Source organism: Triplophysa dalaica, chromosome 10 (genome assembly GCF_015846415.1).
Source record: "Triplophysa dalaica isolate WHDGS20190420 chromosome 10, ASM1584641v1, whole genome shotgun sequence".
NCBI lineage: Eukaryota > Metazoa > Chordata > Actinopteri > Cypriniformes > Nemacheilidae > Triplophysa > Triplophysa dalaica.
In genome coordinates this window covers 8,797,468-8,823,680 of record NC_079551.1, presented here as the reverse complement: position 1 = coordinate 8,823,680, position 26,213 = coordinate 8,797,468, and the positions used below count along the sequence as shown (strand labels likewise).

The 26,213-nt window shown below is 38.9% G+C and overlaps 2 protein-coding genes across 2 annotated transcripts; both read left to right on the top strand.

Annotated features, from left to right (window-relative positions):
* The first annotated feature begins 1,835 nt into the window (after window positions 1–1,835).
* Window positions 1,836–9,619, top strand: stil (STIL centriolar assembly protein). The gene is made up of 17 exons (XM_056757832.1): window positions 1,836–2,111; window positions 2,343–2,429; window positions 2,517–2,624; window positions 2,697–2,812; window positions 3,165–3,346; window positions 3,694–3,935; window positions 4,038–4,121; window positions 4,266–4,352; window positions 4,922–5,069; window positions 5,447–5,556; window positions 5,709–5,835; window positions 5,954–6,970; window positions 7,051–7,174; window positions 7,258–7,459; window positions 7,543–7,681; window positions 8,112–8,398; window positions 8,481–9,619. The coding sequence occupies exons 2-17, from the start codon at window positions 2,344–2,346 to the stop codon at window positions 9,205–9,207; spliced, it is 3,786 nt and encodes a 1,261-aa protein (XP_056613810.1). The 5' UTR covers window positions 1,836–2,111; window position 2,343; the 3' UTR covers window positions 9,208–9,619.
* A 558-nt stretch (window positions 9,620–10,177) lies between these two features.
* On the top strand, window positions 10,178–26,164 carry rc3h1a (ring finger and CCCH-type domains 1a). The gene is made up of 20 exons (XM_056758958.1): window positions 10,178–10,252; window positions 14,292–14,722; window positions 16,207–16,327; window positions 16,476–16,715; window positions 16,798–16,973; window positions 17,062–17,262; window positions 17,743–17,875; window positions 17,989–18,107; window positions 18,183–18,295; window positions 18,377–18,658; window positions 18,733–18,890; window positions 18,979–19,343; window positions 19,423–19,584; window positions 19,658–19,795; window positions 20,246–20,447; window positions 20,538–20,622; window positions 20,708–20,798; window positions 21,389–21,502; window positions 21,749–21,840; window positions 22,048–26,164. The coding sequence occupies exons 2-20, from the start codon at window positions 14,492–14,494 to the stop codon at window positions 22,196–22,198; spliced, it is 3,174 nt and encodes a 1,057-aa protein (XP_056614936.1). The 5' UTR covers window positions 10,178–10,252; window positions 14,292–14,491; the 3' UTR covers window positions 22,199–26,164.
* Window positions 26,165–26,213: the final 49 nt, after the last annotated feature.

Below are 26,213 nucleotides of genomic sequence, written 5' to 3'. Positions count from 1 at the left end.
GGGTCGGATGCAGGTGTGGTTCTCTAATGCTAAAGATCTGTCAGTCCTAATCCAGAAGAGAACTCCACAACATTTGCATCTGTATTCATATATAATCGCGAGGCCAAGAGTCGTATTAAAGGGATAGTTAACACAAAAATGTAAACCCTTTAGCATCATTTACTCACCATCATGTCTTTTCAAACCTGTACTGTTTTTTAAGAACATTGGTCCTCATTGACTTCCAGTGTTATTAGACAACGCAAAAGCCACATTTTCAGAAGATATTTATAATGTGTGACCCTGGATCACAAAGTCTTAAGTAGCACGGGAACATTTTAGTAAAAGACAAAATACATGGGTCAAATTGTTCGTTTTTTCTTTTATGCCCAAATAATTAGAATATTAAGTAAAGATCACGTTCCATGTAGATATTTTGTGAATTTCCTACCCTAAATGTATAAAAACTTTATTTTTTATAAAAAAAAAAATTCTGATTAACTGGCAATCTTCTCAATATATCTAGTTTTTTGCCCCCTCAGATTTCAGAGTTTTAAATGGTTGTATCTCGCTAGATATTGTATTATCCTAACAACCCATACTTTCATACAATGCTTAATTATTCAGCTTTCAGATTATGTAAAAATCTCAATTTTTAAGAATTGACACATTGTTGTCCAGGGTCACATATTATTTTGTGTTACCCTGAATAAATACAGGTATTGGTTTTGAACGACATGAGGTTGAATAAATTATGTCATTATATTTGATGGGTTTGGTTCCAAAATGAGACAAATTCGTTTTTATTTAAAAAATAATATGTATGTATTTTATTAAGTTATCATGTTTTATAGTGTTTTTAGATTAGATTAGATTAGATTCAACTTTATTGTCAGTACACATATACAAGTACAGTGTAACGAAATGTAGTCAAGGTCCAACCAGAAGTGCAATTAGCAAGTGCAGGATATACAGTGTGAATAAATACAGAATACATAAATACAGAATACAATATTAGAAAAATACTATACAATGGGCATGTACTATGAAAATATGACAGTCGTACTATGAACAATATAAACAGAAGGCTATATACTGTGAACATTAATGTACAGGTGGTTATGAACAGATAACAATATAGACTATACAATAGTGCAAGTGACTTGAGTGTGCATTAGTTACAGACATTAGCTATTAAAGTTACAGTGCAGTAGATGAGTTGATGTTTTATTGTATATTGTAAGGTTAGCTTAATTTCTTAGTTATTATGTTTTAAATCAAAACAAACCAACTGCAGTTTGATTTATATTCTTTGGGATGCATAATATAAAAACACGATTTTTATCTCATTTTCGAACCAAACTCTTCATTTATTTTTGGCCGAAATATCCCCTGAGACTGAACGAGTCAAGACATGATCTCATTCATTCAAAGGTTCAGGCTATATTTTAACAAAAAAAAACATTTAAACATTTCAATTATGCAGAATTCTTATTTTGTCCATTATAAAGTAGAAAAGTATAAGAATCAGATCGTATTGAAAAAAACTGGAAAATAATAAGAATGACTGATAACGTAAATATACAGTGTACAAAATAAAATAATGAAAAAAATGCTATTATATATAATTTATAACCTCAATAAACGATATCTATGTTAAGATAGTATCAAAGGTCTCATGTCTGTCAAATACATTAGAGATCCATTCAAAAACGCTCTTCGAACAAGAGTATTGAGTATCTCTCCTCTGATTGGCCGAGCGCGTCTCATAACGATTCCTATTGGCCGAGCCGCCCTTCAGCTTTGCCCCGCCATTGGAACCTAGAAACAGCGCCACAATTTATTTTCGAGTAACGTTAGTTGCGTTTGTTGAATGCGAGCGTCTCGTATGTCATGTTTATTGGCAACAACCGGCATTTTTCCGTTCATCGGCACGCTGAATGAGTTTAATCGTTAACTCGAGGTGATTAGACGCGTCTTGGCGCGTTTAGTACCGCTCGAAAGGCTGCACGGGGAGTTTTAACACATTTGCGTCCATACGTATACACAAACTCACGCGTACGCAGCTGAAGTTGGAGTATTTCGATTAAAACACGACGAAGGCATGTTATTGCAGATTATACAACATAGAGGTAAAATATTAAACATTTTGCATGTGTTGCTATGATGTATTATATATGTTTGTATGTATTTTCTAGTTATGCATTAACAGACACGTTAGCATGTAAGCTAAATCCGCCCAACATGACAAACGTATTAGCAAACATATAAGAAAGCAAAATGTTCACGTTGTAATTAAAGTGTATCTGATATTCTCAGGATAGCTGTGTATTGTTTTAATCTTGCATTTTTTTGTAAAACAGGATGAATCGTGTTCAAGTGGATTTTAAAGGGTTGCCACCCCATATATTAGAGAATAGCGTCAGATCTGAAACACTGCAGAATCTCAGGTATCTACATGATTTTCTACGTAACATCTCTTTAATTGTATTTGTATGAGAAACAATTGATCACATGGTTTTGCATGATGCTTTTAGGTCCACGGACAGTGTCATCACTCCTTTGACATTCCCAAAATCTAAAGTCTCTCTTTGGGATCCCACTCCCAATGGTGATGTTGTGAGTTTACATTTTTCATATTACAGGTAAGTTATTATGTCTTCGGTATTAGTGGATTATTTCTATGGTTTGTGTGAATAACATTTTGTGTATTTCAGAAATCCGAGACTGCTACTTGGTGAGAAAGCGTTACGTTTAGCTCATCGCCATGCCAGACAAAGCAACAAGCCATCGTTTTCCTGTTTTCTGCTTGGAACGTTGGCGGTGGACAGCGGTGAGTATATTGTCTGTGCTTGGACACCCTTGGTTCATGTTTAAATGGATAATCCACCCAAAATTACCTGTATACATGTCTTTGTTCTGTTGAACACATGAATGTTAGCGACTGATATTTCTGGGGCACCATTAACTACCATAGTAGAAACATTTATTGGATTTTTTTTGTTCTGTTGAACACAAAATTTGATATTTTCTAAAGTTTAGGAAAACAAATAATTCTGGGGCAACTTTGACTACCAATTTTGTGTGAGTAAAAGTGAGTAAATTATGACAAAATTTTCATTTTTGGGTGGACTATCCCTTAAACTTCCCTGTGTCCTGTAATAACCCAGATTTCATTTTCTTAGATGAGGAAGGTGTGACGATTACTCTGGATCGTTTTGATCCAGGCAGAGAGCAGACGGGATGCCCTGGGAAAGCACCAACCGCCCTCCTCCCTGGAGAAACCATCGTGCCATGTGTTTTTGAATCCCAGCATGCTACTGGCAGGACAGTGCACTCGAGGGAGGACTTTAACATCAGTTTTAAGGTAGCTGATCTAAGAGGCAGCACGTGTTAAGGATCTAACGGCTTTTAATGGAGCTCTTGCCTCCTGTTGCTAGGCCAACGGTTAAGACGTAATACATTGTTAGCTGTCATCAACAGATGCCCCAAGTGAGACGTGTTCCTTTGGAGACATGTGATTATAGAGTGTTTTGCGCTGGTCCCATCTGGTGTCGTTTCCTAATTTGCTTTTGGCAGTTTTTTGTAATAACTTCATAATTGTTAAGTAATAGAAATATTTAGACATTTGTAACAGGAAAAGTGTCAATTTCTGTCATTTTGTACATTATGAATGAGTCTGAAAGCATTAATTGCCTGTTAATTTCCTCCTAGATGCTCCAACACTGTTGCTGCAGTAAAGAGACGCTTGAGGTATCCAAACTCCTTACCTTGCGTGCCCGTCTCAGCTGCTCCGAAAACATGGACAGGCTCACCTTTGACCTGTCTTGGGCAGCGGTCACCGTGGCGTGCTCGCTGGATGCAGTCCCTGTCCGGGCAGTGCCTGTTATACCGACTGCTCTTGCCCGGAACCTCAGCAGTTCGGCAGGTGTGGGTCAAAATTGCAGGAAACGTGGGTAAGACAAAAAGTCTATTTGCCTGCATGGCCATACATGTTTTAGCTATAAACTGCGAAAGAGCTTTGCATGTTTTAAAATGTGTAAAATATTACATCTTAGATTTCTTACCATGGATCAGACCCGCAAACTACTCCTCGTACTTGAATCTGATCCAAAGGCTTATATTCTTCCACTAGTAGGAATGTAAGTAGCTTATTGTCTAGAAAAGGTGACTCTGTTTACTACTTTATTCTGATGGCTGGTACTGTAATCCAGTCCCATTAATTGCATGCTTAGAATCCTGCAAGATGTTCAGAATAGGTGTGTTACAGTACTTTTCTTTGGCAGATGGCTAAGTGGCGTAACGCACATCCATAATCCCCTGGTGTGGGCGTGGTGTCTGAGGTACCTGTACAGCTCCACCCTCCAGGACAAGTGAGTGACCCATCTGTTTTCATTGCTCCTATGGGATCCATCATTTAGCTTTAAAATAAGATTAATTTACAAGAATACAGATGACAAAATTGATCCCATTTACAGTCCTGCTTTTATGGTTCACAGTTGATCCGTTTTTGTTGTTTCAAAGAAAAAAGATTTTCACAGTGATTCTGTAGTTTTATTCTGTAACACTTTCTCTGTCTCTAAAACTAGTTTTCTGTTGTGTTTGAGACAAAAAAATATTTAAAAAAATGCTTAATTTTTTCCTGATCAATTCCATCCTTCTGAATGCTTTTTATGTAAGGAAATTGCAAGTGCCACTAAATGTTGTCTTCAAGTCTCAACCCTATTTTGCCTTGCATAAAAATGAAAAAAATGAAATATTTGGAGACATCCGGTTGTATAATAGCAGTAGTTGATTAACAAGTTAATAATGAATCGAGTTTGTGTTTTGAATTCCTTTTTAAAACCTCAGCCATTAAAACGGAATTTCTTCCTTGTTTGATTAAAATCTTACAACTCTAGAAAGCATTTCTGCACCTGAAACCTTTTGTTTATATTTTCAGAGTGATGTCAGAGCGAGGGGCTTTCCTGGTGGTTTTGTATTCTCTGACGCATCGGGATCCAGAGTTTTACCAGTGTAAACCATGCGCCGGACAGCAGCAAATGACTTTTCAGCTGCTCAGCAGCACTGAGTCAATCACACTCTACAAGGTCTGTGTGTCCATTTCCACATTGAAACGAGACAACGAAATTTAAGATGGGGCTTGCCAAATGAAAGGAATAAAAATTGAAGCTTGGCATTGCATGTTGTTTACATCTGTGGCTTTTTAGAGCTAAACCTCATTACTTCCTGTCACGCAGCTCATTGTTTTAGTTAGAGAACATCACTATTATAAATTGTTCTATGGTTTGTTCTGCAATGTTCTCTATATACCAGACTAAGTGCACAATTCGGTATAATTGTCTTTTCCAATTAAATGTGATTATAATTTTTTTGCCTTGGAGACCATGCATGTCTAATTTATCAACATTAATGTTTTTTGGGTAGCTGTATTTAAATGCAATGATTTTTATCCCTCAATCTATAGAATGTAGAGCCTTCAGAGGGTCGACCATTACAGTTTGAACTTAGTGCTGAGAACCAGAATCAGGAAACTGTGCTATTTGAGGAAGTGGTGTCTCGGACTGTGTTAACAGGGTAACGTTCATTTGTTTTTTCTTCATCATTTGTGGTTTCGAATTGTATTAATATTAGTGGTTTAGTGTGTTGTTTGGCTTTGATTGAAATTAGCGGAATGTCATGTACTTGATATAATAATCTATATTATACATTTTTGCTTTCCATGTCAGGGGGGCTCTCACTGCATCCTCCGCTACCTCTCAGAATAAACTGTCCATCAGTGATCATGACTCAGGTGTAGAAGATGAAGATCTCTCTCCTCGGCCATCTCCAAACCCCCACCCTGTCAGTCAACAGGTTTGTTAGCTTGTGAGCTATGCTTTGTGCAATGCTTTGACCCCTTATTTATCTCTTATTAATGCATTATCTAATTTATATTCATCAATTTGTGAATATCCTAAATGTTTTCTTTCAGACCAAGAGAGTACATCCTTCAGTACCAGAGCTTTCTATGGTATTAGAAGGCAGCTTTTCAGATACAAGTGCTGTACATGTGCACGACTTAACTCCTCTCCATAGTAGATCGAGTTCATCAGGTGGCCAGAGAAGAAGCATTAGCCCTGCCCAGCAGAGCCAATCAAGGCTAAAACCTCCAGAACAAAGTAGCATTGCTGGACCGCCCCCTATACGAAGACCACTTACTCCCGTCCTCTCCCAGCCAAAACACAAATTACAGTCTAATTCAGGACAGCAAACACCAAAAACCATCATGAGTCGGAGATCCCAGCCCTCTGTTAATAGAAGATCAACGACTGGTTCCTCAGCATCATCTGTCTCATCCTCCTCGTCTTCCTCACCAAAAAACGGCTCTTCACCCAATGACTCATTTCATCAACAAAGGCCACATTTGCAAATTCTTCCATCCAAACCTCAACCAGCCATCTATCAGGGACCTCCGTATTCAGGTCACAGCAGCTCTAGAAAGACCCCCACCCATCATCCTTCTCAACACAGACTCTTCCACAGTACCCCAGCCTCTAACCCATGTGGCTGTTGCACCAACCAATCGACACCAAGCCACATGCCCATGTCTCAAAACAACACCTGGCAAGGGATTTCAGCTTATCCCACCAATGTGCACATGGGCATCAACAATCCTAGCGGACCTTATTGTGGCACTGAGAGTGTCGCACATGGAGAAAGCTACTTGTCCCCTTCACTGCCATCTTTGGCATGTCACATGTCCCCATCACGAAGTCCTGTTTGCCATGGAAATGTTCCGGTCCATTATTCTCAATCGCATGGTCATTGTCTTCCTGCAGCCAGAGGTTCTGAGCAAGTGGCCACTTCCTGTCAAGCCCAGTGCTGCCAGGTCCAACCAAACCATGCAGCATGTTCGGACACCTTGAGTGGTTCTGTTGGTATGCTCCCTGCTGATGCCTACAGGATGATTAAGGATCAAGAGCACCAGTTGAAGTTACTTCAACTGCAGGTTTGTATTCGTCACAAACTTTCAAAATTATCTTTTGTAGCTAACCTTTAGCTGATTCACTGTTGCTTTTTTTTTAACAGATTCAGAAACTCCTTGAGTCGCAGAGCAAGACGCCTTCAGAGAAAGACTGGCAGCAGGAGAGGAGTAATGAGACGCCAACATCTCCAGAACGACCAAAAAGTGTCAGTGTTGCTGTTGGAACAGGTACCGTCAAAAACAATGGTTGTCGCTAGTTTATTTGCTGTGGTCTATCCTTCTGATGTTCATGACTATTGTTGACTATGTAGGTGCCAGTTTGTTTTGGAACGGGCCCCCGGATGCTTCCACACATGAGGTCTCTAGTCTGGAATGGCAAACCGAGTCGGAGCCGAAGTCTGGAGGTCAAAATGAGGGTACAGTCACATCTAGACTCAGAACTGAAAACACATGTCAGTACTTGGAAGAGCAAAGGTCAGAGTCTCTGCTACAGCCAACATCTCCAGTACATGAGTAAGAAAACAATTTATTTTATAGATTCCTTTTGGTAATTTTGGCCATGGTGTTGTTATATTGTGGTTTAAATTGTTTTGCAGTACATCATCTGGCTTTGGAGCACATTCATTTCAGAGTCCAGTGCTGGGAGAAAGCGCTAGCATGTGTTATCGTTCGCAGTCGAAAGACCTTTCTGAGAGCAGAGAAATGGATGACCCAAGATTTTATCAGGAACTACTGGTATGGCTCAGTTTGTATGCCTTTGGGTACAAGCCTTTAGTTCCTTTTATTTAAAGAAAAAGTTCATCTCTAAAATTAAAATTCTGTCATTATTTACATACGCTCTTGTCATTTCAAACCTGTATGACTTTCTTTCTTCTGCAGAACACAAGAAGGTATTTTGAAGAATGTTGTTAACAAAAAACGTTGGTCCCCATTGACTTGAATTGATTTTGTGTCCATAAAATAGAAGTCAGTGGGGACCAATATTTTTTGGTTACCAACATCAAAATATATTATTTGTGTTTTGGAGAAGAAAGAAAATAACACAAGTTTAAAATGACAACAGGGTGGATTAAGGATGACTATTCCTTTAATAAAAATAATGGAGCTTTATTAAACATTTCAATTATTTTAAACAAATGAGTTCTTTTACGATCACATCTTCCAGGGTCAGGTTAGAAGTCGTCTCCAAGACTCTGGTGAAGAGAATAAAGTGGACCAGGACCAACACCATGTCCAAAACAGACAAAGTTTGTCTCCTGTGGGATGTCAGTCAAGAAATTCACCATCCACCCCTTCTGCACCCCAATCTCAGACCGTAAAGCAGAAAGGCAGTCCTCGAAATAAAGACAGAGTCCTAAATGCCACTCTTAGACAACTCCAACAGTTTGGGGTGAATATGGAGCTCGACTCAACACAAGAAAAGGCCAACCGGTCAACTGTGGAAAGTGCCAGGTATCAACAATAACAGTCATTTTATTAAAGCATTCATTATTTAAGTCTTCTTTCTTACATCTGTCATAATTCTTGTCCTCAGCACCCTTGCTTGCATAAACCCTGAAGCAGTGATTCAAAGACTGGCTCTTTCTGAACCAGTGGGTACCAGCATTTGGGGTTCTAGTGGCAGTGTCGACCTCAGTCTCGAGGCCAATGCTATTGCACTTAAGTACCTGAGTGACACACAACTGTCTAGACTGTCCTTAGGAGGTCTGTCCAGTGGCCATCTTATGGATCCAAGTGCAATACTCCTGAGAAGATCTGCTGCTGAAAGGAGTAGCGTCGGACTGAGTATATTGTCTCCTAGCAATATGTCTCTAGCTACCTGTAAATATATGAAGAAGTATGGACTAATCGAAAGAGAAAACAGCAGCGAGGATGAGCAAGACGCCGACGTCCAGATGGACTCTGCAATTGGGTGTTCTGTACAGCATGAGACTTCAAAGAACGTGAGCATTCAGGAAGAACTTGAAGAAAGTGTGGTTCTCAAAAACATTATAAACAAGCCGCTTCAAAAAATTGACAATCTCAAGACGTCTCATTTTGACTCTCAAGAACAGTTGATTCGAGATTTGCGTCCCAAAATGCAGTTTCTTGCGAGGGGTAATGCAAACTTTGAGAAGGAAAATGAAGTTAAGAATATTCTGCCTCAGCGCCGGTCATCGCTGTCGGAAAACCAGAGGAGGCAGGAAGTTGTGGAGCACCAGGGGTCGGTGGGAAATTTTCTGGATTTGAGTAGATTACGGCAGCTTCCCAAACTCTTCTAAAAAAATTGATTTCTTGTAGAAAAGGAATCTGATGTTAATAACCTCACCGATACCTCCTCTTCTGAAGTCTCTGATTTTAATTTTTTTAAATGTATAAACTATTTTTTGTTTATAGTAATTTTATTTTTATTTTTTGTTGTTTGTAACTTTCATGTTTTGTTTAGCTCAAAGGTGTCTAAATGTTTTATACGATAACCTCAAGAATCCGTGGTGTCATGTACATTCATTGAGGGAAGCACCTTTTAGGAAGTGACTCATAGGGGTCAATGTTTTTGTATGATGACTTTTGATGAAAGGGAAAGATGCCACATTTTGTTTTTAACAAATTTTGTGTTTTATTTTTTTAAATGCCTTTATATATACATGTATTTGTTTGTCTCTAATTAAATCGAATGATGTATTGTGTTTGTAAGACTTGTTTTGCTGAACGTTACCGTTTTAGTTTAACGTTTGATGTAAATTTAAAGCTCAGGTGTCCATATTGCAAAATTTCTCAGACAAAGAACATTAAGTATTAATAGCAATTACTATCTATTCCTCATGACCATTCATCTAAAAGTTTGTTTAAAAGAAGACATTTCTTGCATTGGCTTTTTTCTTGTGCTACAGTTATGATTTTTACCTAGGTGTGTTATATATATGTATAATACATACATACATACATGCATACATACACACACACACATTCATATAAATCAGTATTGCAATGCTAAATTATTTTTCTATTTCTATGTAAACTGATGCTCACATGATTTAAATAGTGTTGCAATGCTTAATTATTATCCCACTTCCATGTAAAATGATGCACACATGACTTAAATAATAGACTGTTTCAAACCCAAGTGAGCTGTACATGTAGTCATCCAACCTTAAGGCTTAAAATATGCAGTCTAGGTTGGTCTGTGCAGGGTGTGATGGAGATGTGTGAACGATTGCGCAATCCTGAAGGTTTAGTCCCTTCACTTGAGCTGCGAGACACAGTATAAGGAAAGTTTCATTACAGCAGCAGGCGACTCTCTGCCTTCTTCTGTGAAGACCAATTATTGTGAGTACAAAACAATGTTTATATCCTTTTGATCTGTTTTAATGTCAGTTGAACGTCATTTATTGTGTTATGATGCATATAAAAGCTAAAATAATGTTTAGGGACTAAATCGGTAAAACCACAATCCATACACTAGCGTAATAATATGTGTGCTTATTAAACCATAAAGTCTGTAAGCGATTATCCATAAAGGATAATAGTAATAAATAAAACAACTTTATTTTTAGATTAAAACGTTAAACCTATTTAAATTAAAAAGGTTCACCCCGTGTAACATACGTTTTGGCTAAGATGCATCAACCGGCGTAACGTTAGCATGAATGCTAATGGTTATGATCACAGTATTTACGCAAAATATATTTCAATATCGGTTATTATTTAGTATATTGCATTTTACAATAACTGTATTCAGAAATCATATCACCACTGATATCAGATAGGCTGTGATATAGCCGATTTAACTTGCTATATGACGTTTAGCCGAAAGCTTTGTTTTGTTAGCACACCCGCTAACGTTAGCTGTTGTTTAATATTCAAATTTCAGATTTTGAACGGTGCAAAACTACATTAACGTCGTGAACATTGGCTTGTTTTTCAATTTGTTGTATGATAAAAACAACATATAAAGGCAATACTATCAAACAGAGTTTTTGTAGTAACGTGTATGATAAATTTAAATAAATGGCTATTTGTTTGTCAACCTGCTAGCTGACTAGCATACCCGTTCTGTCTGACAATGCATAGGCTTTTTACATAAGTAATATGCATTATCGTGTGGCATGTTTTTTTAACAAACAAGCAGATATTAAATAAATTAAATATTTGATTAGTTTGGGGTTTTCTGCGCCATTTAATCGTATTCTTGAAGCTCCGCTGTTACGTTAGTCAATTGTCTTTGTCTTCATTTCTGAAGGGATCGTTGTCAGTTGTGTATAAAAATAGTATAAACAAATCCATTTTAATTTCACAAGAGTGTTTGATTATGAGTCCTTTTGAAAGATTATCGTATAAATATTGCATTTGATTTGTTCAACTAGACTTCACATTAAGGAAACGTGGAGATGCGCACGTGCTTATTGTCTGTTTATTTCTTGGCACAGGATGTGGTTTAAAATTTGAGTGATCAATATGTATAATTATTGACTCTTTGTTCTACAACCTTAGGTGCTTTCCAATAAACACAAATAGCAAAAATAAGTATTAGTCTTGCATCTCAATGTGCTTTCGATTGAGGACAATTTTTCCATGACTGGCAAGGGAGGGTCTCAAAATATGTCGCATCAAATAAATCAGTTGACAGATGAAAGGTGATCTAATAAATGACAGGCTATAATTAAAGACGTTTGCCTTTGATTTAATCTAGTAGATAAATTGGACAGTGCCCAGTCATGATTACATTGCATTTTGGTATTATTTCCTATTATGGGAAATATGGGTTACATATTACACAGGTATGAATCTCAACAAGTCTGCTTCCTGGAGCTAAGGTTGTCGCTTCCCACACCAGTATCACCACAAAGGTTCCCCTTAGTTTCAATCCGTCGATAATCGCCCATCTCGTTGTTATCTGGAAATCCTACGGTACAGAGTGTGTGATATAAAGAGGGTAGGTGTGCCCACTTAAAACACAAGAGGAAGTTTCTAGGTTGTATAGGCGGTTGCTAAAGATAACTATGTCACGATTTGAATGTCATGATAGCATGGGCTCATTATGTAAGATGAAGTTATAAAGCCCTCGAACACTTGTTTGATTTTATTTCTTGGCCTATTAAAGTTGTTTGCAGTGAAGGGTGTGATATTCACACCTGTGCACGACAAGCTTTTCTTGAGATGGTTATGGAGTTTAGTAGTATCTTACAGCTGCTTTGACACTGAAGATACAGGAAGCATGTGATAGAAACTCTGTTATTTACGGTTAGTCTTTCTGTTCCCCATGGGTTTGAATTTCTATGCTCCTGAAGCGTTTACGCGACTTTGATGTTTGTCAGATGAGTCACGTTGACCGGCACAAAACCTGTTTTTGTACACTTGCTTCCTTGTGATGTCTCCCGGTGGAACGGTATAACCACTTTGTGCTATTAGTCATTCGAAATCCCCTCTGCTTTGGTTTCTGAATGTGTTGTTTTTGTTATTATGACTATAGAGAGATATAGTAAGGTACGGTTAGCAAGCTAAGCTGTAATAAATGATATGTCAGGGTATTATTGCTGTTCTGGATTTCCCGGGACTGAATGTTACGTGTGGCTCATGTAGCTGTGACGGGAGTGATATTGTTACCCTTAAAGGTTTTTAAGGGTTATGGTGTAACGCTTGACAAAAAGCCCTGCCTGGATAGCATTGTTTGATACAACTTTCAAAATAGTTCTAGTGTGTGCCATGATAACACGTTTTGTTAATATAGGCAACTTATTTAACGTTATGTTTTTTTTTTGTTTATTTCTTATTTATTTTTTGCTTGGTGTGTGTTGTGATTATTCATTTAGTAAGGTCTGTGTTTAATATAAGCAAATGTCGTTGTACTTTTTGGTAGTTTTGTGTGTTTTTAGTAAGAAAGAAATTGAACCCACCATAAATGCAAGCAATAGCCGTTCAAGAATTGCCTCTAATTCAAAACAGAAAGTAAAATGCATCATACGCAGAGCTGCATCTTCAACCACCCCACACCAAACCTCCAAACCCCGGTGTCACCGGTACTACCGGTATTTTTACACTTATGTTACATGGTGGGAAAATGTCATCATCGCCACATCCCTAGTCAGTACAGTCAGTTATGTAGCAGTATCTTTTTGCATAGTCTGTTGTGGTGTAAGTCTGTTGAATGATGATTCATCAGCAAGTTGTTACCTAGTTATTAAGACGCTATGCTATAAAGTAAATAAACAATGTCCCTGTCTTTTTCTCTCACAATGTGCTTATCATATTCGTTTGCTACATAACTATAGCCTTATGATTTCTGGCAAGTTTGTCACATTTTGATAAATCAATAAAAAAAGGCTTATTTTGGACCATAAAGTGTATTAAAAAAATGAATATCCCGCCTCCATTACACATCATTGTAATGTCATTCTAAGGGTTGATCAGATAATTTGAGTGATCATTGCAAAAAAAGTGTTTATTTATATTCTGTTTATGTATTCTACAGCACATCCAGTTCGCGTGTCCAAACTTTTGACCGGTACTATACTATAATATACACATAAAGAATATCGAGCGATATATCAATATCGTATTGTTTTTACTCCCTAGTATCTGTATCTGCATCGGCCCCCAAAAAATCCACATCAGTCCGGCTCTAGAAAAATGTGCTACATTTATAAAATTTCTGATATATAATATTCATTTTAGTTTCGTGTTTTGTTTAGACCCTTTTCATGAATTTTTTTGAATGAATATTTAAATATTAATATTTTACTTGTACATTTTTCATTTGTTACAATTACACTACAATTTTGACTCATGAATACTATTTTTTTCTGAAATTTTACCTGAAATCAAATTGACAGATTAATTAAAATTATATCAAATCTAAACACAAATTTTAACTTAGATTGCATGAATGAATGCGAACCAATGTAGACATGAAATGCATTTTTTCTTTTTCGTTAAAGGGATAGTTTACCTAAAAGTGTCATTTAAACTTGTATATGACTTTCTTCAGTGGAACACTATAGAAGATATTTCGAGGAATGTCGTAGTGGTTTTATGTCCATACAATTGAAATTACTGTGGGTCAAGTTGTTTGGTTACCAACATTCTTCAAAATATTCTCTTTTGTGTTCTGCTGAAGGAGTCATACGTGTTTGAAATTACATGACGGTGAGTAAACAATACAAACATATTTTTTTGTGAACTATCCCTTTAAATAAAACATAAAGGTCTGCACACAAAAACAAATGTTTTTTTCCAGTTAGATCCATAAAGGGCAGGTCAAGTTTGTTTGATTTTCGCTTTGGATAAAATTCTGCCAAATTAATAAATGTAAATGATTTTTAGATAAGCTTGACTGCGTGATTGTTTATGTTTCTTTTTTGTCTTGCAGGTTATGTTTTTCACACTATGTGCTGAATGCTCACAATGCCAGAAAATATTTAAGAATCATCGTCTTTGGAAGAGCATTACCGGTTCCAGTGGAACCTCTAGGACTTATAATATCGTTTTGGAAAGAACGAATCTAAAAATAAATGCAGCAATAAGCAGAAAAATTGGGGACCGGAGCATCGCCAACCGCTCAACGTTACAATGCCTGTGCAAGCCCCGCAATGGACCGAATTCCTGTTGTGCGACATCTGCACACAAACGTTCGAGGAGAGCAATCGCAAGCCCATCAGTCTGGGATGCGGCCACACCGTGTGCAAAATGTGCCTGAACAAACTGCATCGCAAGGCCTGCCCCTTCGACCAGACCGCCATCAACACCGACATCGAGCAGTTACCCGTCAACACCGCCCTGCTACAGCTAGTCAGTGGACAGGTCAGTAACTGTTACATACGCTGACCCCAAATCAGCAACAAACCAAGACATGGGCGAGAGACTGTACAATTTGTACCGAGGAACGTGTTTGTTTTTATGAACTTAGTTTTCCTTAAATGGATGCCATGCATTTTTTTTTAAATGGTCACTCCCGTCAAACAACTCAACCGAGGAAGAAGAAGTACAGCAGTTCCCCACCATTTAAACAATGTACTTTGTTTCCTCTCCAATCAGTTACGATGATCACAACTTAAGCGAATGCTAAAAATATCAAGTATTTGGCACACATGCTTCTGTCGCAGTTAAGAAGTAGCATGTTTATTGATGTGCATCATAGCAGTTCAATGCAGAATGAAAAAGAAAGGTGGAGTCGCTATTGAGTAGCTCACAGGGCGTCGGGTTTATAAATATCAGCTTGTGGTCATTCCTGTCTGGTTGGATTGTAGCCGTGATGTGACGCACTAAAACGTGTGATTGCATGACTGCTGACTTGTGTGGGATTTTGCATGCATGTCCATCTCGATGTAGCTCTGCAGTTCCGAATAGAGGAACCTAATTTGTCCAGAATAAACATACACACCTACACATGATACTTAACTCATGAAGAGAAGAAAGATGTTGAATCAGCATTATTCAGCAGTTGTTCCTCTCTTTGTTTTTGTTCAAATAAATGAGAACCGTTTCTCAGCATGATGAGGGAATTGGTGTGAACGTGTTTTGCATGAATAGGAACACATCAAAGAATGTGGATGGCCCCATGAAAAGCTTTTCTGTTCTGCCCAGCAATGTGAGGAATGCAAACAAGGCAGTGTATACAATAATTATTTGTAGCTGTACAGGGACTATCTTTAGGTGTACGAGAACTTCGGTTTAGGTGAGCTGTTTTTTGGCGCACACTGAATAGCTTCAGGTGTGTGTAAACAATCTGTTGTTGTAAACATCAAAGTGGGCGTGGTATCCAAGCATTAGTGGAGGGTAACTGAATGGTATAGGAGACAGTTTCACATCTTTAAAGAAGGATAATGTCCATGACTTTTATGTACACCTTATCCGTTATGCAGTTTTGCAAAACAATCCTTTTTCGAATTGCCTAAAACCACATCATGCGAGAGTACTTTTTCCCGATATATGAGTTTTTCGTGAAAGTGATGTTACCATTGGGCGTATTTTTTGTTATTTTCAGTTAGCGCAGTTTAAAGGGTAATGGAAATGCAGCTAATGTTAAGCTATACTAAAACAATCTTACAATGTACGAAAACAATGTTTAGCTGTACAAGAGCAATGTTAAGCTATGCAAGAACAATCTTTAGGCCGGGCTTAATATTAGGTATTTTTGAGTACTCCTCAGAAAGAATTTCTCAGAATCTGTAAAACGGGGGTGGTTTGGTTTTCAGAAACAGATACGGTCACCTGCAAATCACGCAAGAATACATTTGAGCTCAAAGATATATTTAAGGAAGTAAAATGTATTTTTTCCCCTGCAGGTTTTGAAACCTCAACCAGTCACCTTACTGACAGACGAAGAGGACATCAAGAACTATGAGGAGTCTCGCACGTGTGTGGAGGACCTGGCCCTCTACCTTAAACCACTTAGCAACACCAGAGGTCTCTTCAGCTTTTCACATTTGAAAATAACAACATTTACATTTAGTCATGAAGCAGAAGTGAGCTGTGCAAACAGATTTGGTGGCATGAGACATTGCACAGAGAAACACTATGAATGCTTCATTCGGTTTCATTTCTACCCGTGCAGGTGCAGCGGTGAATGGTGTCGCTCAGAGCGTGCTCAGCAGACCCATGCAGAGGAAGCTGGTAACGCTGGTTCACTGCCAGCTTGTAGAGGAAGAGGGCCGAATAAGAGCCATGAGGGCCGCCAGGTCTCTGGGCGAGCGTACAGTCACTGAGCTCATCCTCCAGCACCAGAACCCTCAGCAGCTTTCGTCTAATCTGTGGGCAGCCGTGAGAGCCAGGGGATGCCAGTTTCTTGGCCCTGGTAATATTTTCTATCTATCTGGTTGTAAGCTGGTGGATATACATGTATTTGTGGGAACATAACATTTTTGGGTGCTCCACAGCAATGCAGGAAGAGGCGTTGAAGCTTGTTCTGCTTGCATTGGAGGACGGTTCCGCCCTCTCACGGAAGGTTCTGGTCCTGTTCGTGGTCCAAAGACTCGAACCTCGCTTTCCTCAAGCATCAAAAACCAGCATCGGTCACGTAGTGCAGCTCCTCTACAGGGCCTCCTGCTTCAAGGTGCCTCCGATGTTTCTGTTCTTACAGTTACGGTTGATTTGCGGTTATTTGTTTCTATTCCTTAGTGTTTATGTTTTTCTTTTTATAGGTGACCAAGCGCGATGAGGATTCCTCTCTAATGCAACTGAAGGAGGAGTTTCGTACCTACGAGGCTCTTCGGAGAGAGCACGACTCTCAGATCGTACAGATCGCTATGGAGGGCGGACTGCGTATCGCACCTGATCAGTGGTCCTCGCTGCTGTATGGGGACCAGTCCCATAAATCTCATATGCAGTCTATTATAGATAAGGTATGAAGGGATAGGTTGCATTTAAGGGCTTAGTTCAATTGAAAATGGAGGAAGCAAATTAAACTTCCTGGAATATGTCGGTGTATCTAAACTCATTTATAAAGGTAAATTTGATAAGATAAGATTGTAGGATAAATTAAGCGTATCATATTTTCCTTGTGCACTTTGATACGATGCAAACAGTAAAGTTTAATTATTACATAAAAATGTAATGTAATGTAATAAACCTGCATAATTATTCCACTGTGTAAAACAAAATGTTTGGCGTTGAGTCATAACATTTTTGGTAATTATCAAATAGTTTTTTTGTTGGTATAAGACAGATACTCTTCAGACTGTATAGTTTTTTTTTTTTAAATCTTACTGGATGGTACCGGTTTTTCCAAGTTAGATCTGTTAATAATAAAAAGATGGTGCCGTCTAAAATGTTTGTGTTCTCTTTATTTCACTTCCTGTGACGTATGTTTTAATGTGTTTCAGTTACAGACGCCAGCGTCTTTCGCTCAAAGCGTACAGGAGCTCACAATAGCCCTGCAGAGAACCGGAGATCCAGCCAATCTGAACCACCTCCGACCTCACCTGGAGCGGCTGGCTGATATTGACCCCAGTCCAGGTCTGCCAACTTGTTTATTCACAAACAATCGTGAATCTTGTTTTCATAAATGTATTTTGCTGTTAATTTATATAATTTAAGCTTGTGTGTTTTTTATTCTTTTGCACCAACAGATGCTCCTGCACCGACATGGGAGCAGCTTTCCAAAGGGTTGGAAGCAGTGCGAACGGTGGTTCACGGTCTGGTTGACTACATCCAGAACCACAGCAAGAAAGGAGGAGATCAGCAGCAGGTCAGTATTCACATCCCTTCCTCTACAGAAACTCAAAAAGAACCATGAGCGAGAATATCTCCCGTATTTTCACAGCCACCCCAACACAGCAAGTACAAGACCTACATGTGCCGAGACATGAAACAGAAGGGAGGCTGTCCACGCGGAGCAAGCTGCACCTTCGCCCACTCTCAGGACGAACTGGAAAAGTGAGCGTTTTACGGCCAAACATAAACCACAATTCCATATTAGCATTAGCATCAGCCTCATCTTCTGTTCTTTGACGGCAGGTACCGTAAGATGAACAAACGACTGGGACTGCGCCGTCAGCTCAGCCAATCTCTTACCCAGCTGAATGAGATTGACATGGGTTTGTTATCCGAGGACAGTCCGGTGATAGAGGGGTTTCCGCGCAAGTCTGCCTCCATCACCAACGGCATTCTAGCGGCAGGCAGTGGCTCTAATATAACCCATCTGGTGTCAAGAGGATCAGACCCGTCTTATGACCCATCCCACAAATCAGCAAAGATGGATTCGGGGAGTCTTAGTGCCCCGGGATCACCTCCGGACTCGTGAGTTATTGACGACACAATAAATAATGAATTTCAACCCGCAGGCATAGCTGATACCATCTCTTCTCTTGTAGATTGGAATCTATTCCGAAAGCAACCATGTCCCACTCCAGGATGGCAAACGATGGACAGAAGCACATTTCTCACATGTATCCATCACATCCATCTGATCTGTACTACCCTGAGACCAGAGCACCATCTACCCAATATGAATCCCCCCAGTATTCCGCAGGTAAAAGATGTCTTTTTTGCTTAAATACACACATTACGTCCCACACAACACTGGAATCAGTTATAATATTCACTTTTCCTTTTAACAGCAAATCCTTACCCCCACCACCACGCCCACCAAAGATACGCCCGCCATCCCGCTCCACCTTCGGATCCGGGCATGCCACCCTACCCAGACTCGTATTCCAGCTCTTACACCTCAGAACGGCAGTATTCCAACCCATCTTCCCATTACGGGTACTCCTCCCACCACGACGGACGCAGGCACCCGGCGTACCCAAGCCACGCCCATCCCCAAGCGTTCCCTCCACGAGAAGAGTATGTCCGGAGGAGTCCAGCGCCCATGGACGCCCCACCCCTACAGTCTCAAAACGCCGGCAACTCGTACCTTCCAGAATCAGGTCAGGAGAGATACGTCTCCGAGAACTATAACCACTCGAGGAATTATCACAGGGTAAGAAAGACGAACGGTTTATTTTGGCTTATGTTGTCGTTTAGAAAACAGTGCCGAAAATATGTCCGTCTGTCCACAGAGTGCCTACGCTCGTCCACAACCCTCGCTTGACTACCTGCTAGGCCGCAGACAGGAGATCATGGCTCAGCTGGAGCAGAGGAAAGTTGCCTCTCCTACGCCCTTCGGCTCCACGCCGTCATACGACTCCAGCTATCCTCAGGACACGAGGGGACAAAGTCATGTAAGGATTTAAGAGAATATTTTTAAAGGATTTAACGTCGCTAAAAGTAACGAATGGGTCAAATCTTTTGCAGTACATGGAGGACAACTCGTACGCTTTTGGACATTTGCATGAGCCAGAGTACACCACCTCGTATTCTCCTTGGTCGTGCGACACCTTCGGGTCTTGCATTGGCAGCAAAGATAGGAAGTCCAAAGGGGGTTCAATGGAAGTAAGTTCATGTTCTGTGTTTCAGACAAAGAAAGTTTATTAGCTTGTCTTGCAAAATTGTATCGGAAAGCTCAGCTCAAGTCATTATAATGAGCTTATCGTTGTGAATCAGGATAAACAAAGAAGACTGTTTTCACTTATTTGAACACAGATTTTTGTTCATTTTAAACTGAAAGCTTTTGGATTACAAGGACATATGTTCCATTTTCTCCCACATATTTTCAATGCCCTACTCCAAACTAAATGTTGTCAGTGTCGATTCTGTCCATGTGATGTAATCGCACCGTTGACAAACCAAAGGCCAAATGTCTTACAAATCTATGGTAACTCAATCTTGAGTAAATATATTGGTTAAGAGTTTCATAAATATTATGACGTATATCCAAATGTTATTCCATTTAGTGAAACTGCATTCACTAAATTTTCCCACGTGTGTCTGAAACTCTTCCAGCCAAACTTAGACAAGGGCAAAGGTCTGAGACCTCACGGGATGGAGCTTCAGCGCAGAGCGGCAGACGTCAAAGACGACGACCCCATTATTCCCTTTGGCTCCCTGCCGACCGTGTCCCGCTTCGGAGCCATCTCGCGCACGTCTAAACAAGGCTATCCGCCCAACAACCAAATACCAACCTCTGGAAAACATGCAACTGCTGGTAAACTCCTAAAGCTTATTTGTGTTTGGTCTCAGCTTAGCTAAGAAGCATCAAGATTAGTTTTATGTGTTAATGGTCTTTGTTGTTTAGCTGAATACACCTATGGAAACCACAGCGAGTGGAGCGGTGACTCCTATCAGCACCACCAAATGTCTCAGGGGCACCTTAGTGAGCGGTATGTTGGGACAGAATATTGTTTTTTCAGGTTGGTTTTATACTGTTAATGTTTAGAAAAGTAACATTTTGATGTTGACCCGCAGGTCCCCAGCGGTGCAGGCGAGAGAGCAGCTGAGGATGGAGCTTCAGCGGGTCAACCAGGAGATCAACCAACAGACGCAGAGTCGCATGGAGGTAAAATCTTTTGCACATTCGTAACATTTCCAGTTTATGATACATTTCTGTCTTTAAAACCTGTCATTACAACTATTTTGCATGTGGTTTGAAGGCATTTGGACAGCATTGTTACAATTAAAAATTTTGATGTCTAAACGTCTAAAATATTTATAAACTAATTTGAAGGAACAGTTCACCCAAAAATGAAAATTCTGTCTAAAATTACCTGCCCTCAAGTTGTTCAAAATATGTAAATATTTCTTTGTTGTGATGCACACAGAGAAATATTTTTAGAAAAATGCTTGTAACATAAAGTTACAAGCCACCGTTGATAGCAGTGAAAACAATACTATGGGAGTCAACTGACATTCTTCCAAATATCTTACTTTGTGTTTAGCAGAACAAAGAAATACATACAGGTTTGGTACAACCTGAGGGTGAATACATTGACAGAATTTTCATTTTTGGGTGATTTATTCCTGTTATGTTAAATTAATGTAAACTTTAGATTTTTGCATATAAAAATTGGGATTAGACATCCAAAAAAAATGATTGCTATAAATGTGGATTTAAGCCGTAAAGTGGTTAAATTGAATCTCTCTCTCCAGATCTCGAGCTCTCGAGCGGACTGGTCCTCTGGGAGTCTGTCGAGCGAGCAGCTGAGTCTCGAGCTTCACCAGGTGGAGCGAGAGATCGGCAAGAGGACACAGGAGAGGTCCATGGTCAGTGATACTTGCAATTTATAGTGCTCACATAAATTATTCAAAATTAATATATTCTGTCACCTGTAAATAATTCATGAGGCCGCAGACGTTTCTTGGGCAGAAATCAATTTCTAACCAAGGGCATTTCTAGGAGTTGTTTACTTGGGGTGGGTTTGAATAGGTGAATGTTTCTGTTCAGGAACGGACCCGACGTCGCGTGCGATTTACATTCCTGTGTTTAAACTTGATTTAATTTGCCTCCAGGAGAACCACGACGGCAAGTACAAGCTGGTCTCAGTCGAGAACGGCAAAGAGGAACGCGCTCTGAAGCGTGACGAGCACCCGCTGACTCTCAGGTGAAATATTGGAAATGCGAATCGCATATTTTTTATTTCAAGTAAAAAAAAACATGTTCTATGCAAATGTTGACTATTTATGAGACATTTTGTGTCAAAAATAAATGTATAATACTTTATGACCCAAATCTTGGGTGAACTATGACCCGTACCCAAATGCAGAGTTTTTTTTAAATGCTTGTTCGCAATCGTCTCTCTGGTTTGCAGCGAGACCTCCAACGGCTCCATGGTTCTGGCACAAGACCTCAGTCTCATGAGCAGCAGCATGTCCTCGCTGACCAGCAAGACATCATCTCTCAGTTTGTCCTCTGAGCAGGTGGCTAGCAGCCCCGATCTGCCCAAGAACGGACACTCCTAGATGGCTCTTTCTACCTCAGCCTCTCCTTCAACCGTCACCAACAGGCTATTCTATCCCAGGTTACCCCATGCCACGTCATCATTTGCACTTCAGTTTTACTTTGACAACGGAGTTCAGCAGGAATCGCTTTGTGTGAGCTCCCGATGTCGTTTCCTGAATCCCTTGGCAGCAGTATCTGCTGTTGAGGGCTTTCCACTTTTTTTTATGACGTGCATCACCTTTTGTGAGACAAGCCTTTCACATTGCCTTGTAAACCAGTGGACATACTCAGTCTTAAATGTTTGCGAGTCGACATTGATAAAGATTTCAGTTGATTTTTTTTTTATTGGAAAACCACGATTTTGGGTTACAAAGCTTTTCTTCAACTTTTTATCCAAACATGCTACTTTTTGGTAGTTGCTTTATAATCTCGGTGTCACGTTTACACTTGTCACAGTTTACAGCATTCAATTCGATTTTAGGTTTATTTTAAAAGTAACCACAAACATGCCGCATATTCAATCAACATTTACTAAATCAGTTTTATATGATGAGGCTCACAACTGTGTATCACATTTTACATCTCATTTTTTTTTAAACCCAAGTGTTCACTACATCAAGCTTTATTTAGTTCATGCGGGACTTCGATTGAACCTTCCACCAGAAGAAACTTTTTGCTATCATCCTCAGGGATTATTTCTTTTCTGGCCTTTTTTCTCCAAGTAATTAATAGAAAATACTGTATATCCAAGTCAAACTTCATGGCAAAATACAACAAAAGATGGATGTTGGAGTCTTTGGTTGCTTTTAGTCAAATAAAGAGGGTTGCCACATAACACATTTACCCCACTTATAATTTCTTTATTAGATTTTTCCATCCTGAGGATGGAAACAGAACCGTTACAAAAACAAAGATACATTCTGTTTTAAGAATGCGTTTGTAATTGATGTTTCACTTTGTTAGTGAAATGTATGATCTCCAGAAAGCCCGGTGCTTTTTGTAGCCGATAGTTTGAACGTTTTTATGCGCCGTTTCTTAAAAGTAACCAGTTTCTTGAAAGATGTGGCATGCTAATGTTCCCTCCGAAAGATAAGACGTTGATCCTGTTGTAGCTTCCATAAGAGTCCTCCATTCTCATTTGTTGTTGATGCCATTCAAGTTTGAAGAATTTGTTGTTTTGATGGCCGGGTTCAATCGAATTCCCATACAGGTCTTTTCATTCTTGAACAATGCATATTTTTGTTAGATTTGAGGGTTTGTGTTGTGTCAAACTGTATTTTAACTCGAATGTTGGGTATGAACATAACAGTAGTTGAGCATACTTGGCTTGTTATATTTAGTCAATTATTTTAACACATGTAAGGAAAAAACAGGTTGTTATATTATCAATAACACTCATTGAGCCTGATCTGATAGAATTCAGACTTTTTCCTTCTGAATTTGGAGGAAACTCTGTTGAAATCTGCACTTGGTGAAACGTGTTGGAGTAGGGAGATCTACTTTTATCAGTAAAGCATTATCAAACTAGCCAAAATATGATATAAACACGCATGTGTGAGCAGCTACACTTGCAAGATTTTACAAAATGTACAAAACGCTTGCGCTGTAAATCTCAAAACTTGCATTTTTCCACGTAGGCTTGTTCTTTAGTGGTGAGATCTCATCACATGCGAAATTGTTTTATAGTTTTGTTTATTTCTGCCGGTATATAATAGTCTCATGAGACATCAGACCACAATCTTAAAAGCACCTATTTTGGTGAAACATGCAGATGCTAATGTTTTTACATACATTCTTTCATTATCATATTTATGGTTTAGCTATGGCTTTGGTCTGAGCTTTTGACATTAAAGCAATCGTTAAGATTGGATATTTTGATTTTGTTTTTTGACAGATCTGTGGCACAGTGTGGAATTTAGGGATCGTAGGATTTTTCTTTCCCAGATTTTTGAATGGAAAGCAGAAGCAAATTTGTTGTTGGTTTGGCGCCCCCTCGATGGATATGAATCTTTACGTTCAAAACTTTCTGGCTGAGCTTTTAAGAATTTTGGTTCACAATAGGGTTAGAATAACATCCACCTCTGTCTTTATCTCAGGGTTGATTTTCAGTATATTTGGGCGTAAAGGTCATTACCCCGGCCTGCACGCATCTGTCAGGACTGAACCTCTGTCAAGGACTTGAAGACATCAAGACTGTGCCTTTATATTAACGTGTTGAGTAAATAAATGTAGCCAAACCATCTTTATTTATAATATTTCCAAATCTTCGCAGTCTTCTATGTCGCATTTATATTAAATGATCTCTTCAAATCTGCCGGCTTTCAGACTGCCGACTGAGAACTGCCTATCCTTTCAGAGAGAAAGGAAAATTATTGCCAGGTCATTTGTTTGTGTAGCCATTTTGTGCAAGTGGATTTGAGTATTTAGGCGTGTTTCTTGGCGTGATGGTGTTTGTTCCATCTTTTTGGATGTTAAGGCCTGAAATAGGAAAACAGCGAACGAGGGAAACTGTTTGTGTATTTTGTCATCGTTTGATGTCTTTTAATTGAGTATCATGGAATATTTAATGTCATATTTAACATAGGAGGTATCATACAGGTATACACATGGACTGTTCTTTTGCACCTAAGCGAGAATGTTTTTCAATGTTTCCTCGAACGAAACAGAGATATTAATCTCGCAAAAGGGCTTGATATGTTGTGGCGTTGGAATGATCGATATCAGCCATTTGAAAACGTTCAACCACTTTTAACATACTGTTGCAAAGCAACATTTACACAATCTCCCCGTGAACCGACGGGAATCACCTTCAATTTGAAAAAGGAAACCAAAACGGGCACGTCTTACGAAACTTGTAAAGATGATTTTGAAATCGTGTTGTATCTTGAAGTAAAGCAAAGAAAAACTAGAAATTTATATTTTGCAAAAAAGAAGCCTTACAGATTTTATAACTGTAATGTGAAAAATGCACATTGGATGGGGATATATTTATCACAAAAATGTTATAATGAAAAAAAACTTTTCTGCAAAATATATTTTTTGTTTTGTAAGATTCACCCCTCAAATGCTGACATGAAGTATTTTTTTTACGATTGCTGTCCAAACAAAAAACGAGTTTTTGTCATTTATTTATTGTAATTCTTGACTTTTTTGATCGTTCTGGCTCTTAAAATTAGAATGTAGCGTTAATATGTAAAACGTTGTAAACCTGCAAAGATTTAAAACAAGAATGGGTCAAATTTGACACTTCATTCACCCTAGTTCCCACAAAGAAGTGAATTATGGTACATATTTTTCCCCGGTCTCCAGGGGAACGTAAACATTGCACACAAACATACATAAGAGGATATTTCGGTTTTGCAATGTTCCTTGAAAACAAGGGTTGTGCACAAGCGTTAGTGTTTTAGCGTATAGCTGTAGTATGTAGTTTTGAAACGATTGATCGATTGTGCATGTGTGTGCGTTCCGGTGTGTCCAATGGGAGTGCTGTCCACCTCATTTCTGTATTGTTTGTTCCCACCGAAGCATACATGTCGCTCGCACACATATTGGCTTTTTTGCGATATGGGTTGTTGCATTGTGGTCTATTCACCATGATTCCTAACATTGGGAAATCTGATTAATCTTGACGGTTTCTCTCATGTTATTTCATGATAGGCTTCTTAAATTAAGGTACACTTTAACTTCGACATAAGAAAATACATGTTTGTATATTATACTCCATTAAGGAATGTTTAGAATTATATTTCTCCAATGTGGATGTAGTCGTAATACCTTTCTTCTTTTTGTACAAGAATTCACTGTGTGAAATTTCGGATTGCATTTTTGTATAATACAATTGCTTTTCTTCTGTAAGAGGGCAGGGGGTATTACCAACTGGATTTTTGAATTAGATATTGAAACACTTGAAATTATTTAATAAGAAATGTATTCTATGTGCGGCAGTGATTCAGGCATGGATTATGAATAAATGATATTGTAAACCATTTGCTTCTGGTTGGTCATTGTTAAGCATACATTTGCACAACAACACTT